The sequence below is a fragment of the Electrophorus electricus genome, chromosome 4 (genome assembly GCF_013358815.1).
Source record: "Electrophorus electricus isolate fEleEle1 chromosome 4, fEleEle1.pri, whole genome shotgun sequence".
NCBI classification, from domain to species: domain Eukaryota; kingdom Metazoa; phylum Chordata; class Actinopteri; order Gymnotiformes; family Gymnotidae; genus Electrophorus; species Electrophorus electricus.
In genome coordinates, this window is record NC_049538.1 from 26,200,377 (window position 1) to 26,219,611 (window position 19,235).

Here is a 19,235-nt window from a genome sequence, read left to right on the forward strand (position 1 = left end):
ACAAGCCAGAATAATGATCTGCATGGTGTCGTATCAATGTCCTAAATATTTATGACGCAATAAAATTTATTGCATTATTGAAACATCATTGCATTTAAAGATAACGTGCATTTGCAGTGGCTAATTTATAGTGCGGGCAGCATGGTGGTGTCCTCCTGCCTCCCAGCTCTGGTGTCCAGGGTTCGATTCCTGGCTTGTGTGGGTTTTTTGCCTTCTCCCTGTATCAGTGTGAGCTTCTTCTGGATACTCTCATTTCTTCCCCACGTTCCAAAGGCGTGCCTTTTGGGTCGATTGGTGTCTCTAAAATTGGTATGTGTGTGTGTGTCTTTGTGCGTCTTTGTGTTTGTGTGCACCTTCTTATGGACAGGTGCCCCATGCGGTTGTTGGTTCCTGCTCTGTAATGTGTGCTGCCATAGGCTCTGGCCCCCTGCAACCCCGAACTGAATTAAGCAGTTTATGAGATGAATGAAATGCTTATAGTATTTTTCTATGATCATATTTTCTGTATGCTATTAAAAGTTTAGTTGTAAAAGATATGGATGGCTAGATTGCCTTCTTAATTATATGTAACAGTTCTTCTATGTTGTCTTACGAGTGGAAAGTGAAGTCTAATCAGAGGCTGAATGTTTTAATGAAAAAGGTCCTTATAAATGACTGCTGCTTTTGTCTTCATTCAGGAATATAGCTTGTTTTTATAGATTTGTTTATGAATTTATGAATATGGCTCTTGGAGTGGGTACTGAAATTTTTTTTTATAAAACTGGCCAATATTACAAGCTTGTAAAAGGCTAAATTTACTTAAGTTAAAATATTTTTTCTAGATTAAGATCATTTAGTGTTTCTAAGTAACTAGATATTTGTTGTTTTCAAGCAGTCTTACACATTATTTTTGTTTACACTAATGACATGTTTTAATAATTTATTTCATTTTATTTTATTTATAAAATAAGGTGTTGTTGCTACATTTGAATGTGTTTTGTTTTTTTTCTGGAAGAGCTTTTTTGCAATGCTGGTTTAACATGACTCACAGTTGTCCTTAACCGTTCCTGTGGTTTAGACCTCAGCTTACAGTACTCCTTTTTTGCACCAATTACTCTTATTTTATGACTATTTTGGACCAAGACAGATCATTAATTTTCTAGCCAAATAATTTTATTAAGCCATTTGTAGTTACGTTTCCCATAATTGAGTTTTTCTCTAGTTTCAGGTTAGTCCTATGCTGTTGTTGTGCTGTATCAGTCATTCAGCTACCTAACTCCTATTGATAAGAGCACAGTCCTGAGACACTCAATAAATCTTTCTAATTAACCATTTTCCAGTGGAAATGATCATACTGAGGGAAGTAAAGGCAGCCTGGTGCATTGGGTTCAAGTGTTATGGTGTCTGATGTGCGTGTAATGGATGCGTTCCATGTCTTGTTGTGTTGTTGTTGTGTGAAAGCCTACACTCGGGCACCTCGTTTACCTTGTAGGTGTTTCGTGGTGGTCTAGCTTGTTGTTCCCTCTTTTTCCTGTTGCTGTTCAACCCTTTTTGTCAGGAAAAAAAAAATGTTCAAAGCTTGGCCATTTTGTCTTACCACACAGAAACGCAATTCTACCTGCCGCTCCTTACACAAGACCAGCTTGCGTAGGAAGGGGATGCTCACTGTGTCTCACGCCGCTGAAAGACAATGCACTCTGACACTAATTACGTTTGTGCATTAACAGAACCCTCAAGGCATGCCTAGTTTAACCACGTAACTATATCTTCATCACTATCAATATTCATAAATAGCAGCTTCTTGTGAGAATCCTACAACATGAATCCTACAGGCATGTGGAAAAGGGAGCCTGCTAATTGCTTCACGTTTGCTGCATCTAAGGCATCATTTTCAATACACTTAGTGTACCATATTTCATATATTTTTGGCCTACTGTATAAATATCTTTTGATTCACAGTGCAGCAATATGAGAGGGATTAAAGGTTTAATCCAAAATATGTTGTGGTCAGCCAGACAGACTTCAAAACATGCACACAGATACACACGCCTGCAGGCACAGAAGTAGGCTGGCCATAAACTGGAGGTTTCACCTCCAGAATGTAAAGAGTAATTGTTTGTTTGCCGGTTGGTCTCGGTGGGCCCTGATGTGAATGAATGGGGAGACATAAATAAGAAAGGCATGCAGGCAGGAGGGGCCAGGAGGCTGAGAAGGGCCTCCATGCTAAGCCAAGCTTATGCCTCACACGCGGGTACTCTGAATCTCATTGGCTGAAAAGGGGCTGATGTTAATACCAAGGCTCTCAGAAGTATGCAAAGAAAATGGGCTGTTTTTTCATGGTGATTCTTTGTGCATAACAAAGTTCACCCCACCTTTTAAATCAAATGTTCAGGCATTATATTTAGGTCAGAGCATTTTTATACAGGACCTCAGCTGGATTCATATAGTCTTTAGTGATTTTAAGTCAGGGATTTGAAAAGAGGATCCCCTAAGTGGTCTTAATTCCCCCATTTTAACTTTTATAAGTGGCCTTATTTTTTCTTACAGAATAATACTCTGAAAAAATCAGTTTAGAATTTTTTATTCTTTTTCTTATTTACAAGCAATATGATTATTCTGAAGCATTATAAGATACACTTGGTTCTTAGTGGAGATCTTTTTATACTTTACATCAGGAGCCCACACTGCATCACATAACTATAGAGGGGAGTCAGAAAAATCATAAATTTCCCATTCGATGTCACCGCATGCCTTAAAGAAATAATGTTGAGTTTGATGATTCAGGAACATGCAGTATATGTATAAAAGTGGGTCATGATGGCCGAGGATGACTTGCAAAGCCTTCTCCTGCTCTTCCTGACTGTGTGATTTTCTCTCTGGTCCTTGTTTAGTTTTCAGCCTTGCTGAGTACTCCATCACCAGCTTAGTGCCGGTCCACATCTCTCTTTTCTTCTAGCACCGCTTGACACTTGGTGGAAATGTAATTCCAAACAGGAATGTATTTCCAAACAGGAATGTATTTCCAAACGGGGCCTGATAAAATATAGTTTTTTTTATCCCATCTAAGTAGTAGTGCTTGACTTGCTCTCCCAGGCTTTCATATCTCCCTGCTTAGACTACTGGAACTCCCTTCTCATTGGAATCCCAAACAAAACCATCCACTGTCTTACATATGCGCAAAACCCAGCTGCTATAACCACCTCTCACTCTAAAAAATCAGCACATATCACCCCAATTCTGTTTCAGTTATTCTGGCTACCTGTCCCACTTCACATTAAGTTTAAACTTCTCCTGCTGCCATACATATCTCTGCATGGTCCTAGTGCCTCCCGTTTAACTGGGCTCTTTCACCCCTACTGCCCCACCCAAACACTTTGATCGTCTGATACAGGTTTTTTGTCTTTCCCAAAATTCAGATTGATCACTGCTTTCAGCATCATGGCCTCCAGAATATGATGCATGTTACCCCAGTCTCTTCATAACTGCAAATATTCTTCCTGTTCCTGATACTGCCAGGTGTCATTCTGCCTGGGCCCAAGTACAAGCATACTATCACCTAGGGACCTAAGGCACAACTCAAACAATGCAGAGCTCATATGTTTCTGTTTAATCATCTGTGTTCAGAACAGTGCTAAGCTAAAATTACAAAATGTATTTATATCATATCTTTGTTCAAGGTGCTTGGTGTGTGTGTCTGTGTGAGAGAGAGAGAGAGAGAGAGAGAGAGAGAGAGAGAGAGAGAGAGAGAGAGAGAGAGAGAGAGAGAGAGAGAGAGAGAGAGAGAGAGAGAGAGAGAGAGAGAGAGAGAGAGAGAGAGAGAGAGAGAGAGAGGAATATGTATGAAAATATGTACACTGGCACTGTTTGGACGTATTAGATATGTGAGTGATCATGTGCTATAATGCATCCACCCATGAAATTCTGCTACTTCAAATGTGAATAAATTATAAATCCCACTAGTCCCACACATTATGAGAGGAAAAATCTGTTTGATTTGTAGACATGTCACTAGAAAGCTCTGCCTAAGCAGAGAGAATCAAGCCTGCTTCAGAGATCTCAAAACCTGGACTGTCCTTCCCCTTACCATATTCTCCCAGAGTGGAGGCTTATTTTATAACTTGAGACTGTGGCTCTTAAAAAATGGATCTTCTTAAGGGTCACATTCCTAAGCCAGGAATGACTCTAGGATATGCCAGATAAATGACAGAGTTCATATTAGTCTCTCTCTCTCTCTCTCTCTCTCTCTCCTCTCTCTCTCTCTCCTCTCTCTATCTCTCTCTCTCTCTCTCTCTCTCTCTCTCTCTCTCTCTCTCTCTCTCTCTCTCTCTCTCTCTCTCTCTCTCAGATTGCTCTCAAAGCAACTTTTACTCCATATTCTCCCAGTGGGCCTTTCAGTGAGTGTGTTATTGAATTGCACATCTTAACATTATGTGCCTCCATTCTCCAAGTCTCTGTATCGAGCCTTTCATTAAGGCCATGTCACTCTGTTCTGGAATCAGTGTAGCCACCAACAAGAAGTGACAGCACAGACAGACAGGAGTGTGTGTGTGGAGGATGTCTAGTGCTTCAGCCTCTCCCACCCTGCCTGGTCATTCAGCTGAGTGATTTCAGCCCTCCCCAGACATGTGTAATACCCTCAGTCTGGCAGTCAGTAGCTGAGGGTAGGACGCCTCGAAGGGGTTCCTGACCCCTACGCTCCCAAAACTGACTCAGTAATGTCACTCTTCTTGTAGCACTGTGTCTTTGTGCACTGGCCACCATACTCACACAACTGCTCAGCAGCTGTCTGGTTTTAGTAAATATTATGATAATAAATACGCAAGGGTATGACCATTTGTTGGTCTGATTTGGTATTGGATTTTAAGAATTATGAGTCATTGGAATTGAAAAATAAAACCGTGGCTTGATGAATTGATGGAGTTCTCAACAGGATATTTCCATGAAATCATTTTTCTTTCCAGACTTTTGCATTGTGCTGCAATACTGCCCCCTGCTGGAAGGATTCTCATCTCTCCGCACAATACATAGTGCAACAGTGCCGCCTCCAATAAAAGTCGTTGTCACTATATCCAGTTTGGTACAACATTTGTTTATTTCTTTTTCTTTTTTTTTAATCTAAGGCTATGAATTTACTGGTATGTTGTTCCTTTTAGGGGTCAGCAGATTACAGTAATGTTCAAGAGCTGAAATATTTAGACATGGTAGTCTGTGAGGCGCTAAGACTCTACCCGCCTGGATTTAGGTATGACTTTATCAACCACACATCCGCTCCTTTTAAGCAATCACAATCACAGAGAGGTTTTTTACAGCAATATGACATTTGCATATGCTTTTATAATATAACACATTCTGTATATGGGCTATGGCATATTCAGTAGATGCCACATGTTCAGATGATGTTACATTGGCATGCTCTTTGTGTTGGCCTCCTGTTAGGTTTGCGAGAGAGGTTGAACATGACTGTGTGGTGAACGGGCAGTTCCTACCCAAGGGAGTTACCCTGGAGATCGCAGCAGGGTTCCTGCACCGCGACCCAGAGCACTGGCCGGAGCCAGAGAAATTCATACCAGAAAGGTCAGACCTTTTCATTTAGTTACTTTTCTGGGTTCATCTGTGGCATGTTAGAAAAGACTGGATGTAAACAGCAACACATGACCCAGAGTGGCTCTTATATCTGTATTCTGCATTAATGGTTAATCGTTGATAGAAAAATAGACAAAACAGGATTTCTGCACCATCATAATTTCAGAGGATTTATGACTATTTTAAGGTATATTTAAATCTGGCCCATAGTTTTTGAAACGCTTCAGTGTGAGTGGAAGTCAGTTTTGGTGTTGTAGGATGTAACGTTGTGAGCTTTAGGGCGAACACAAGTGCGGAGTACAATTGCGTTGTATGAGAGCGTAAAGAAAGTCATCCGAGATAAAGCCATGACTAACGACAGTAGGGTGGAATGAAACGGAGTGAGTTTAATTTCAAATGGAAAATACAAAACACATGAGAATAATGGTGTGCAAGAGAGTATTAACTAAATAAGGAAACTCAACAGGAACATAATTATTGTACATGGTTTATGTATAGAAACAGTAGTAAAACAAAGCACGAAGGAGGCTAATAGCTAACATTAGTAACAAAGAGAGTGTTTACTTGAACACCCTTGAAACATAAATAGATATACCATAAATAAAAGAGAACCACAGAAGTACAAACCAGCCTAAGTCAAACAAAGGCAATCCAGGATTACTTGAGAAAACAGAGAAGCCCGAAACACAAGAAGCGCAAACAAACGAGATATAATAACAAAAGCGAGAGAATACAAAAAAAAAACAAAGAACAGGAAAGAAAAACAAAAGAGGCTTAGGGAGAACCTAAGAGTATGACCAGCAACGACAGGAAACAAACATGGGGTTTAAATAGGGAAACCAATAGGACAAATAAACAGCCTGGGATAATAAAGGGTGGAGAACAGAAACCGAACGAGAAAACGCAGAAGTAAACAGGTCACCATGGAGACGGGGGACACTCCGGGATGGGAGCGTGACACGGGAGAGGTTGCGGGAGCTGCAGGCTGATCTCTCGGTCCTGCTCCTTTAGGTTCACCCCTGAAGCGAAGGCCAGGCGACATCCTTTTGTTTATCTGCCCTTTGGAGCAGGGCCTCGGAGCTGCGTGGGCTTGAGGCTAGCGCAGCTGGAGATGAAGGTGGCACTCGTCAACATCTTTAGGAGATTTAACGTGGTGGCCTGTGACATCACCGAGGTCTGTGCACTTTACATGGTTACAACAGATGTTTAACAATATTAGACTAAATATTAGATAAACATAAGTCTATCAGAGCCATATTTCTAAAGGCTTCTATGACATGCCATTTGTTTATGTCTTACAGGTTCCTCTTGAATTAAAGTCAAATACCACCCTGGGACCCAAAAATGGCATTTTTGTTAAAATTACAAGAGGGAGAAATCAGGTGATATATAACAACTCTTTCTCCTTTGATTTCTTGTAGAAAAGAGATTATTCTCCTCACTGAAAATCTAAAATGAATGAAAATAATTATTTTTGAAGATGTGCTTAGCTAGAATGCATGGTAAAGGCACTAATCTTTGGGAATTAACCTGAGAATGAGAAGAAGCTGGGTCACTACCACAAAGCTACAAGGAAAACTCTTCTGAACCTCTAATTTAAACATACCTTTTAAACAAAGGGTTGTCAGTTTAATTTATAAGTTTACTTTAAGAATTCCTATTTCTTTTTCTGAAGGGGTTAACAAAATGTATTTTTCTATTGTAAAACAGTTGCTATTATACTCCAAGCCTAGATAGTCAATTCTGATTTACTGTACATCTACAAAAATTAGTTATATTATTCACATTATCTTTTTACTGTGGATTGCACCTAACACTATTCTGAAAATATTATGCTCCTGAACAGTGTGAAAATTATGGTTTAAATACCACCATCTATTATAAAACCTACAGACTCTTATTCTTATTTGCAAGGCCTGCAAACGCCATCTCTTAGTCACAGCTGCTAAGACATAAGTGTAATTGCAGTAAAAATAAAGACTTTCTCCAGAAAAGTGTGGAAATGAAATTAATATTTTCTTATCAGTGGATTTCAACACCTAAGGTGGTCATAGATAATGCTGTGTTTGCTCGTGTTTTACACGTTCAGAGAATTGATTCATTGACCTGTAAACAATCTACTGTTAAGACAACAATAATTCTTTTGGCGCTCGTTTATTGTAAAACACTGGCTAATATTATACTGAAATGCCTCAAAATACTCCAGGATGATGCAGAGACTGCATCCCTTTTTGAGAATGACATGAGATAAGAACATCAAAAATATGATTGTCAAGAGTAGGATAAATGACCAGCTGTAACTGTGGTACTCTAGCCTGCAAGCACTGTAGATGTGTGACATGTACATTTATTAACACAGCCACTAAAATAAGTAGTATGAAAAAATTAATTGTATAATCAATCCCTCTCATGTACTACTGCAAGAGTTGTCTATACAGTATTTCATGCAAGATATGTAATAAGCTTTACCTCTACTCTCTTGGAACCTAGGAAACATCTTGTTTCTCTGGAAACCATAAGTACTTTACTGCTATATATATATATATATATATATGTATGTGTGTGTGTGTGTGTGTGTGTGTGTGTGTGTGTGTGTGTGTGTGCGTGCCCACGCGCGCGCGTCTTTGCACCCTTGTGTACAGCTCATTTAGTTTCTTTATCATTTATTCTCAGATTTCATATGGGTATGTTGTTATTTTGTCCTCCAGCATCAGTGCAGACACAGATGCATGAAGGTAGAGAAGCTACTACAGGATCCAGCTTATGGCTGAAATGAGCATTGGCATGCTGTCAGCCTTCATGTTCTTGAGTGAGGACATACTGGGTAAAGCCATCTTTCCCGTGGCAGTACATCTTGAAGGGTTTGTTATAGTCAGGGAAACAGAGTTGGACAGGAAAGCAGGGGCTGTTTCAAGGAACTGAATGAGAATAGGCTGTTGGTGAAAGAGAAGTTTCCTGGTATAAAATTTAAGAGATGCAGAAAGGACAGAAAAAGAACATATCTATTGCCTACAGAAGTCTGCCATGTCCAGGAAGACACTCATTTGATTCTGTGTGTTGGGAAAGTTCATTTTGTATTGTGGACATTGGCTATAAGAGAATGCAGCCAGGACAGACATTATGACCTAAGTAAGTAAAAGACACCCAAACTGCTCGGAGTTTTGTTTCGATGGCCTTGTGGCCTTTTTCAGTGATCGAAGACAGCAACATCTTCAGTAAGAGAAGCAATCAGGAGGTCATCCATGTAAAACACTACAGCAGACCCTGGGGCAGGTTGGACATCAGCTAGGTTAGACTTGAGAGCTTTACAGCACAGAAATGGACTTTCATAGTAACCTTGGGGAAGGGCAGTCCAGGTTAGAGTTTCAGAGCCAAATGTTAAAGCAACAAGATACCGGCTACTTCAGTCAGTGGGCACAAAGGAGAATGCATTATTTAGATCAGCAACAGAAAGCCATTTGACTTCACAAGGAATGTAAGATAGAACTGCCTAGAGCTTCAGGTCTGAGTTGGCACTGTCTAATTTTAGGGACCGTTTAAGAGGGATTAAGAGTACAAAGTGCTGACCATTACACAGTAATTCTAGCAGAGGCTATGAGTCATTTTTAGGGATGTCTGCGGGATCAAGGGAAGGAGGAGATGTTAGAAGTGAATGGTTACTTTCTTCCCACATCTGAGCAGTGGGGACTTCTGTATATGGAACTTAAACATACCTTCTGTGGTGCACTGAAACGTAACCTAACATTCATCTGTATTTGAGGCCGTATCTGAAAGAACGGGAGTAAAGTGCTTTTATCTAAACAGTTAACAATTTCTACATTTCTATTGACAATATTTTAATTTATATTTTAAAACCAATTAAGCTAGATATTTGAAGGGCTGAAGCCCATATCTACCAAGGACAGCTTTAAATGGCAAGGGAGGATCATCTTTTGCAATAAGTACAGATGTTTGTGTCAAAATTTTATTTATTTTTTTCTGATTTTTAAAGTCAGCAAGATGAACCAAGGGTGGGAGAACACAGGAATAATTAAGAAGACATAATGGAAATAGCAGAAGTAGGGAAGCTAAGGTAACAAGGTTCTAGGGAACTGTCTAAACCTGACTCCTCAATAGTCATAGACGCCAGACAAGAATAGAACAAACTACTGGGAAACTAGTATAGAACCAGCACAGAACAAGACCATAACCATAACCAGAATAGTTACTAGAGTTGCAATTACCAGTGTTAAAATGGATTTAAAATCTTTTTAAAATAAAGATAAAATTACATGGGAAATTAAAAAATAATAATAATTTTCTAAAATAAACAAACAAACAAATAAATTAATTAATGTCTGGAACTGGAACCAGAAACAGTCAGGTCAATCAGAGGCATACTAAGTTTTATCATCACTTTTTGGTATACCATAACAGACCAGAATGTTAGCTGTCAAAATCTCCTCTGCACCCCAGTAATTCTTTGAGTGTGAGCTGTGAGACTGCTGCTGCCTTAGTCCCCTGAGAGGACTTTGTGTCTTTGTAAAGAAGGCTCCCATACCTTCCCTTTGTATGCCAGATGGTAGAATGGTCGCTGTACTTTTAAAAGCATCAGTGGTGTTATCACTTAAACTTTTAACTGAACTTTGTGACATGTATTGAGTCCCAAGAGAGAACATGTTTATGCTCATCTGGATGCAATGTCTGCATTCAGAGGAGGAAAGTACAAATATACAAATAACATGCAAAAAAACATTATTTTTGCAAGTTACATGTCTATGGTATTGTGGGTGTATATATAGGATGAACAATAATTGTTTCTTCCTGTAAAATGGAGCCTTGTGGGACATACTATTGCGCTCTTTTTAGAGTCTGAAAAATTCAAATTAATGGTAACCGTAACTAGGCAAGCTCTCATCTGTCTAAGTAGACTACATTTTTAAACCAGGTCACTACATTTTCATGGTCAATAGTATCAAATGCTTCACTTAAGCGCTGCAGTGCCAAAAGAGAAACATATCCAAAATCTGAGGCTATCAACAGGGCATTAAGCACTTTAGTCAGATTCTGCACTACGCCTCTGGGAGCCAGAACCAGAATTATTCCTACTTAAAAAAGGCCCAACATTTGACAACCTTCTCCAACACCTAAAATTTAAACATCTTTGGTTAATGTTGTACAAATAAAACAAACACATTTGTACTGTATAAACTATAACAGGTTGAAAACCAGAACTCATTTAAATGTCAAAGTGCTGAAGGGCAAGTAGCAGAGCTAGAACCTCTTACTCTACGGCTGAATAGTTTAACTGATACCAGGTGGATCTTTAGAGTAATAACATAGCAGAACAGATGGTCGATACCAGCACTATCTTCTTGTAGCAAAACAGCCCCCACTCCCCAAACACTGGCATCCAGCTCCACTTTAAATGGTCATGGGTAGTCTGGGACAGCATGGCATGGGGCACTGCACAGCAAAGCCTTCACAGAGTCAAAAGCCTGTTCACGCTTGGGTGTCCAGGTGAAAGAATGAGCAGAGCTAAGGAAATCGAAGAAACACAATACAAGCGATCTCTAGAATGTCCTGTCATTCCAAAAAAAATTTGGCAAATCTCACACTTTGTGGTACGTACTGGAAACTCCTGAGTAGAAATTACATTTCACATGCTGAATTTTTCCTTGTATGACTTCACACTTGACCAAATTACGTATCAGTGTAGCTGCCACAAACCTCTGAAAAACAGAAGAAAGTGTTAAATGCGCATCCCATGTCTCACTTCACAATTTGGTATGTCAGACAAAATTTATTGATTGATTTTTGGATCGTGGCAGATGGATTTTTCACTTCAAAAGCCATAAGACAGCAGAAAACTGTCAGGGGTCACAAGAGCATAAATATCAGAAACTCAAGAAGTCAAGAGACACTTGCCAGGAGCCGAATATCAAAACCAGCTTGCTGACAAATTTGGTTGATCCAACAATATCAACACAATCATCAGTTTGAGGCAATGAATAAGAGAGCAATGGCATTTATCTTACTGTAATTTGTCAAACAAATAAAGTAACCATCAGGTTTGGGAACTAAAATGCAGGGTGAACCCCATGGAGCCAGACATCACAGGACTACTAGAGGCAGAAACATGAGCAAGAAACACTAGAGAAGGCTTCTAATCATTTTCTGCTGGTAAAACGTACATTTTGAGCATGTTAATATGACAAACCTGAGCCCTACACCTACCATCTGCGGTGTGGACAACACTCATTAAGTCTAGACTCACCTTGGTAATGACCAGAGAAATTAGCTTATAAAGGCAAACCCACAAGGTGACAACAAAACCAAACCTCTGCAGGTTGAAAAGATCTCCCAGCAGATTTTCTGTTGTAGTGTTGCTTCTGACTACTCTGAGAGCCAGTCTGGCTGATGCACATGCATTATGTAAACATTCCCTAAACTGATTGATGTAGTCAAGGACATTTTTCTCTTGCTCAACCTTAGTCATCCACTTTTCTTTTAGAACTTTGAAGGCACCACGCACAGAATGGGCAAAGATGAGCTCTGCTGCGCTGAATTCAGTTGACTTGAAAGGTTTCACGAATGGCAAACAAAACTAAAGGCACCTCCATATCCCACTCATGACCAAATACTGGAGTGCGGGACTCAAAAATCAGATTTTTTTTTAATAGAGTTAAAACAGGGTCCAACTAAACGTGCTTTGGTCTTTTTTTCTGGTATTCCCAGAGTAACTTCATCTGTGAATTTTAACTGTATTCGCACAGATATTTAATCAGTTTCAGGCTGAAATTTTTTACCACACACATTTTGTACCACAAACTTTTTTCATTGTAAATGGCTTTCGATTCCTGAGTTTAAAGTAGAAGACAGAATTAACTATTTTTAATTAGAATTCGTTATTTTTAATCTCTCTTGTTGGATCTTATATAGCACAGTTCTGAAGCATGTAGGCCTAAATAACTCAGGAAGAACTAGCCAGGCTAATGCCCAGCCACTACATGATGGTGCATGCTGGAACCCAGTTTAACCCTATATGAGAAACAATGGGAGCTATAAGTCCATATGTCCTCCATACAAATTTAGAAAAGGATGGAGGAGGTGGGGGGTTCTAGTTGAACTAGTGGACTAGTTATCCACAAAGAGCTGCGCCCCGGATGCTGCCTTGGAGACTGTGTTCAGATGAACATGAAATTTCTCTGACATTGCCTCCTAGTGGCATTGTGTGCTACACCTTTCTTTTTTTTGCAGGACAATTCTTAGTAAGAAAAAAAATATCAGTGTCACCGTTAAAGCATGGTACATCCTTAAATAGAAGACTTAAATTTATACATATTTATAGCAATATAAAATTCTTAAGTCTGCTTTCCATCCAGACCTGTGCTAGTCCACTCCCTCTGAGTGTACTGCAGGAGCTTAGGATATTCACCCCCAGCTGTGCTGATGAAAAAATACCCAAAAAGGTGTCGAACCACATAATCTTTGTTCATTGACAGCTGGGCATGACCTTAAGTCCCTGTAGATGTGTGGTGCTGAACCATAAACAAAATTATACTGTAAACATTTATGAACTCAAGAATACGGAGTGATGAGTGTACCTAGTAAATACAATGGATTCAAAATACATGATTATCACCTCAGATCCCATTTGCCCAACCTCATCCACCTGAAAAGGCATATTTATCAATAAACCAGCACCGTGACCAGAGCCAGCAATGATGTATCCTGATAGGAGACCAATGTATTGAGGTAGAACCTCACTCCCTGGGTTGTCAGCCAGCTTTACTGTAAAGCAGCAATGAATCACTTAATAAAAAGATCTAAAGATTAATCTTGCAACCCCTTGGTGGCTGATCAGACACTGGGATGGTTTTCTATAAGACTAAATAAATAAATGCATAAACTGGCAGTACCTTGAATCATAAACATGCATTTATAAGTAAAGAGGGTCTCAACACTTGGCCTCATTTCATCTAGCTAAAACTCATTTGTGCAGTTGACCTGCAATCTGAAAGAAAAAAAAAATTGTTCGTGATTCCTATCATTTAGTGGACATACGCTACATGACAATGCCACATACAGAAGTAGACTTGCCTTTCTGCTCTAGCTAGGTATTTTTAGTTATTAGAATATAATCAATGTAGATATGTTTGGGTACAACATACATTCAGGTGACCCAGTGATATAACTGTTTGTACTTGGGTAGCTAAAAAATAACCAAACTGGGTTTTCTTTGCCAGTTAATGAAATTGGATATCCAAATAAAATCAGAATTTAAGATAAAAAAGCAACACATTCTAATACAACCTAAATAAGACAATAACTAAAACTAATCGTTACATATCTCTCTATATTTTCTTGCCCCCCTCTGAAAGAAATCCTTGCTGTTTTTAGAGATGTGACAAAATCCTTTAAAACAACTGACCATAACTGTTACAAACAGGTGTTTAACTGTAAAAGATGTCTCATAATGTAGATCAATGTCAGGCAAGTGGCTGCAATCTTTCACTCAATTATTTATGCACCCTATATCTACACCCTTTGCTTGCACAGATGATGGGTTTCTACCTAAAATGTCCCGTTTCTCTGGAAGCTCGAGTACTTCATTGTAATTTTGACAACCTCTATATATAACTTTTACAGCAACCAGTTTAGTATGGTTTAAGATTGTGGCTAGGTAAGAAAAGATGGTGCATGCCAATTCAGCTGGGCAAAAGATGTTGAGCTGTATGCAATACAGAGGTGTGGCACTTCCATTCAGTCACTTTCTCTCACCCAACCTCCATTTTAGCCTTTTTTTTTTAGCTCGTTCTAGAAAAACTCGCATCTTTACGTATCTTTATGATGAGCTACCTTGCAGGTAGCAGGGGTAGAATTCAATTACTCCAACTTAACACCCATGAGAGAAAAAATAAATAAATAAAGTAATGCATTATGTCACACAGGACATCCACACTTTAATAACCTGTTTAGCAGAGTTTAATCAATGGTTCTGTGTACTGCACTATTCAATCTCAGCACCTTACACTGTTGCTGCTTTATATAGTTCAGAGGGGGGGAAAAAAAAGCAGTAAATACAGCCCCGAGAACTGAACCACTACACAAACAAATGAACACCAAGACTCAGTGATTTTTTCCTATTTAAATCGGTCCCATAAATTTGTATGAAAAATAAAATTCACCAACTTTAGTCCTCACTTTGTTGCAATAAACCACAAATGTTTAAGCAGAAACGCACATCCATCTTGCATACACATGTTCAGTTATGGTGCTCTCAAAGCAAAATGTGTGAAGAAATTATTATAGCGCATAAGACTGGTCCAGACAATTTTCACTTTCCAGGTAAAGGTTAATATTGGGAACCACTATGAGGACTGCACACTGCAAGCATGTGATCAGAGCTCTACTGAGTCGCTGGAACTGCTGCTGGCTTCTTGGCCTTCTTAACCCTCTTTACCTTCCTCTTGGGCTTCAGCATTTTAGCTTTGATCTGGAAAGAGGAAGCATGTCACTGACTTGGATTAATTCATAATAAGGTGTATTTAGTACAAGGTTTGGTCAACAGGGGGGAAAGTGCATCGTGCTCGTTGAGACTGAACACCCACCTCTGGTTTGTGCTGAAGGATGGCACGGCAGCACGCAGTCTTGTGTTGGTCATTGTATGCATTGGCAAACTAAGATCATAACAGACAAATGTATTAAAAGAAAAGAAAAATCAGAGCTAAACTGAAGTGACTCATGACAGCAACTGAAGCCCAAACTGACTCAGAACTTCTTAACAAGTCATGGTGCTCATAAACACGGACCAGAAGTGGAAGCTCATCACTGTAGCGGAGAAAGGGACATGTGCTGGGTCTTTGGAACCAACACCCCAACTGAGATGGAAAACTCACTTGTAGTCCACCTTGAGGGTGGATGGTTTGCGCCAGGTGCCGTACAGATCATCCAGTTTGCGGAATGCACTCTCAGTCCAGATGCAAAAACAGCCGATGTGACCACCAGGGGCTAGTTTCAGGAGGTCCAGTTTGCTCACTCACTGGAGTGTGATGCCTGATGGCAAAGAAAGTAAAAAAAATTTAACCAATTCAAGTTTCAACAGCAAATTAACTCGTTTCCGTGAGCCTTCTACCTCAGCACTTCCACTACAGATCACATGGTTCATAAACACGGACCAGAAGTGAAATTCATCACAGCATGGTGGATGACCCGAAAGGTTAAAACCCACAAATTATTTCCCACCATACCTGGGATATTTCTGAAGGCTTTCGTGACACCACTGTCTTCGTTGAAGATGATGCATGGCCCCTTACGCTGTATACGTCTACGGGTTCTCATTTTACCCTTGCCGGCACGCATGCGTTGAGAGGCGTAAACCTGTTGCATAAACGCGTCAACAAATGAGTGGAACTGAAAACTGGGGTACAACAAATCTGACCACATGCACCATTTTGCCTCGAGTCTTACCCTTCTTGGAATAGACCAAAATTAATAGTGGGACACAAACATGAAAGGGAAAAAAAAATCTGCTTTAATTTTATATGATTACCAACAATCACTTAGGTGTTTTTTTGTTTTTTTTTGCGCTCAGTCACCATTATCGTCATCACTCCGTGCCAGAACTAGACAGCAGGCATCTGTCGCTGACCACAGAGTCGGACGCAAATTACACCATCATCGCACAATTAGAATCAAGAACTAGCGAAGCCGCAAGAACACTACGAAAAGTGCTCATGCTACATAAAGCTAAAGCTAAAGCTTTAACTTGCCCTGATGCCTTGATTATAAACTAGCTAGCCAGCGTTAGCCAAGGAGAGACCTGGACATCACATGCTAAAGGACATCCTACACCAAGTGCTACCCAGATAGGCTCGCTAGTCAAGAAACTGCGTTTGAAAACATGGACAGCTACATTCTCAGAATAATGAGATGTTGACTGACATTAAACTAACCCAACATACTAACAGAATACAAAAGCAACTAACTTAGCTAGCCAGTAAGCGCCAATTAGTCACACGTGCTTGGCAAAACCCTTCCAAGTGTTCCAAGTAAATTTCAACATCTGCCATAACCATTAAGTTTTTCCACTTGTATTCCCAATAGTCACACTATAACGTTACTTTCATACTCCAAATCACACAAGAACAGAACTTACACTTACCATACTTAAAAGAATTCACGGCTCGCCAGGAACCACGCTCCACACTCAATGGCGGCCACGGAAGAAAAGGAAGACTGCCGCACAACTACATTATCATATACATCCGACAACGGATCACTTCCGCCCGCAGCCTAATCCATCAGCTTTATGTTGTGTGCTTGGAATTTATATGCAATGTTGTCATAAGATGATAATACATAACCTGAAATAAAAAAAAAACAAAAAAAAACGCTCTTTAGCTGAAAATCAGAAGAATGAATATTAATTTTGGGGTCCATTTACTGTTCAGGCAGACTGTGCTTGGGAGCTAAAAATAACCACTCAAACGCCACACTGTTGATGAATTTGGATATCCATTCCAAATAAAATCAGAAATTAAGATAATAAAGCAACACATTCTAACACAGCCTAAATAAGACAATAACTAAGAAACTAATCATTATATAAGTATATTTATTATATACACATATATATACACACACATATATATAATGTGTGTGTGTATATATATATATATATATATAATATATATATATATATATATATATATATATATATATATATATATATAATCCTTTAAAACAACTGACCATAACTGTTACAAACAGGTGTTTAACTGTAAAAGATGTCTCATAATGTAGATCAATGTCAGGCAAGTGGCTGCAATCTTTCACTCAATTATTTATGCACCCTATATTTACACCCTTTGCTTGCACAGATGATGAAGAATTTCTACCTAAAATGTCCCGTTTGTCTGGAAGCTCGAGTACTTTGTTGTAATTTTGACTACCTCTATATATAACTTTTACAGCAACCAGTTTAGTATGGTTTAAGATTGTGGCTAGGTAAGAAAAGATGGTGCATGCCAATTCAGCTGGGCAAAAGATGTTGAGCTGTATGCAATACAGAGATGTGGCACTTCCATTCAGTCACTTTCTCTCACCCAACCTCCATTTTAGCCTTTTTTTTTTTTAGCTCGTTCTAGAAAAACTTGCATCTTTACGTATCTTTATGATGAGCTACCGTGCAGGTAGCAGGGGTACAATTCAATTACTCCAACTTAACACCCATGAGAGAAAAAAAAAAAAACAGTAGTAATGCATTACATTACGCAGGACATCCACACAAACTCTGCTAAACAGGTTATTAATCAATGGTTTTGTGTACTGCATTATTCAATCTCAGCACCTTACACTGTTGCTGCTTTATATAGTTCAGGGGGAGAAGCAGTATATAGTTGTGTTCAAAATAATAGTAACCTAAGATCACTAACCAGATCAATCACTGTTTTTGGTAGAAATTATATTTCTACATGGCAAAACATTTACTAATAGGTGTAGTAGAGTAATAAAAAAAACCAACAGACCCAACAGTCATGACTTGCATGCTGCTGATTCTGTGTAATTGAATAATAAACTAAAAGGGGCATGAAGTTCAATTAGTGAGGTCGTTCCTTCTGTAAAACAACAGGTGTCAAACAGGTGGCCCTTGTTAAAGGATGAAAGCAGCAGATGTGCATACTGGTTAGAGCATTTTTCTCTTAAAAAAAAAAAAAAAAGTAAACTAGGTCATCCCACATGTTGTTCTTGTACAGAACAGAGTACTTTGATTAAAAAGTTGATTGGAGAGGGGAAAACAAACAAGTGCAGAAAATGATCTCAAATGCTTTAAAATGGCAACCAAAAGCAGACAGACATGGAAGAAAATGGAAAACTACCATTCAAATGGATGAAAGAATAGCCAAAATCACAAACACTCAGCTAATGATCAGCTCCTGGGAGATCAAAGAAGCTCTCAAGTTACCTGTGAATATTGTAACAATTAGAAGGCACCTATGTGAAGCCAAGCTGACAGAAAGGAGCCATTGCAAAGTCCTATTGTTACAAAAACAGCATGTGCTTATAAGCTTATAATTTGCCAAAAAAACACATCGACTGGCCTAAAGAGAAATGGTGCAACATTTTGTGGACCGATGAAAGCAAAACTTTTCAGTTTGTCAGACAGCCCCCAAACACTGAATTCAAGCCACAGTACACTGTGAACAGTGAATCATGGTAACACAAGCATCATATGAGGATGTTTCTCATCCTGCAGTGCCAAACCTATTAATTGCATACCAGGCATCCTGGATCAGTTTAAATACATCAAAATACTTGAAGAGATCATGATGCCTTAAGCCAAAGAGGAAATTCCCTTGAAATGCATGTTTCAGCAAGACAATGACCCTGAACACCCAAGTAAACATGCAACATCTTGGTTCCTGACAAACAAGACTGTTAGGGAGTGGTCAGCCAAACTTGCAGACCTTAATACAAAAGAAAACTTGTGGAATGACATGAAAAATTCCATTTCTGAGGCAAAACCAATAAATGCAGATGAATTTTGGAATGTAGTACAATCCTGGTGGTTAAGGTAGTTGACTTGTAATTGGAAAGTTGCTGGTTCAAGCCATAGCACTGCGAAGTTGCCATTTAGGGCCCAAGCAAACCCTTAATTGCTCAAGATGTACTCAGTCATAATTTTAAGT

At 39.2% G+C, this 19,235-nt stretch overlaps 1 protein-coding gene, 3 non-coding genes and 1 pseudogene across 6 annotated transcripts in view; 1 reads left to right on the plus strand and 4 right to left on the minus strand.

The window, feature by feature from the left end:
- Nucleotides 1–7,180, plus strand: part of tbxas1 (thromboxane A synthase 1 (platelet)) — a 56,250-nt gene extending 49,070 nt beyond the window's left edge. For all 3 annotated transcript variants that reach the window (XM_026999547.2, XM_026999548.2, XM_026999549.2), the window contains exons 11-14: nucleotides 5,133–5,221; nucleotides 5,416–5,553; nucleotides 6,574–6,736; nucleotides 6,864–7,180. In XM_026999547.2, coding sequence (XP_026855348.2) covers nucleotides 5,133–5,221; nucleotides 5,416–5,553; nucleotides 6,574–6,736; nucleotides 6,864–6,983 — 510 coding nt within the window. In that variant the 3' untranslated portion in view covers nucleotides 6,984–7,180. The remainder of the gene's footprint in view (nucleotides 1–5,132; nucleotides 5,222–5,415; nucleotides 5,554–6,573; nucleotides 6,737–6,863) is intronic.
- A 7,333-nt stretch (nucleotides 7,181–14,513) lies between these two features.
- LOC113570828 lies at nucleotides 14,514–16,813 on the minus strand (annotated as a pseudogene).
- Nucleotides 15,312–15,381, minus strand: LOC113570906. Its single transcript, XR_003409933.1, has one exon. It is a non-coding gene; the product is annotated as a small nucleolar RNA SNORD18 (small nucleolar RNA).
- Nucleotides 15,677–15,746, minus strand: LOC113570910. Its single transcript, XR_003409937.1, has one exon. It is a non-coding gene; the product is annotated as a small nucleolar RNA SNORD18 (small nucleolar RNA).
- LOC113570907 lies at nucleotides 16,132–16,229 on the minus strand. The gene has a single exon (XR_003409934.2). It is a non-coding gene; the product is annotated as a small nucleolar RNA SNORD16 (small nucleolar RNA).
- Nucleotides 16,814–19,235: the final 2,422 nt, after the last annotated feature.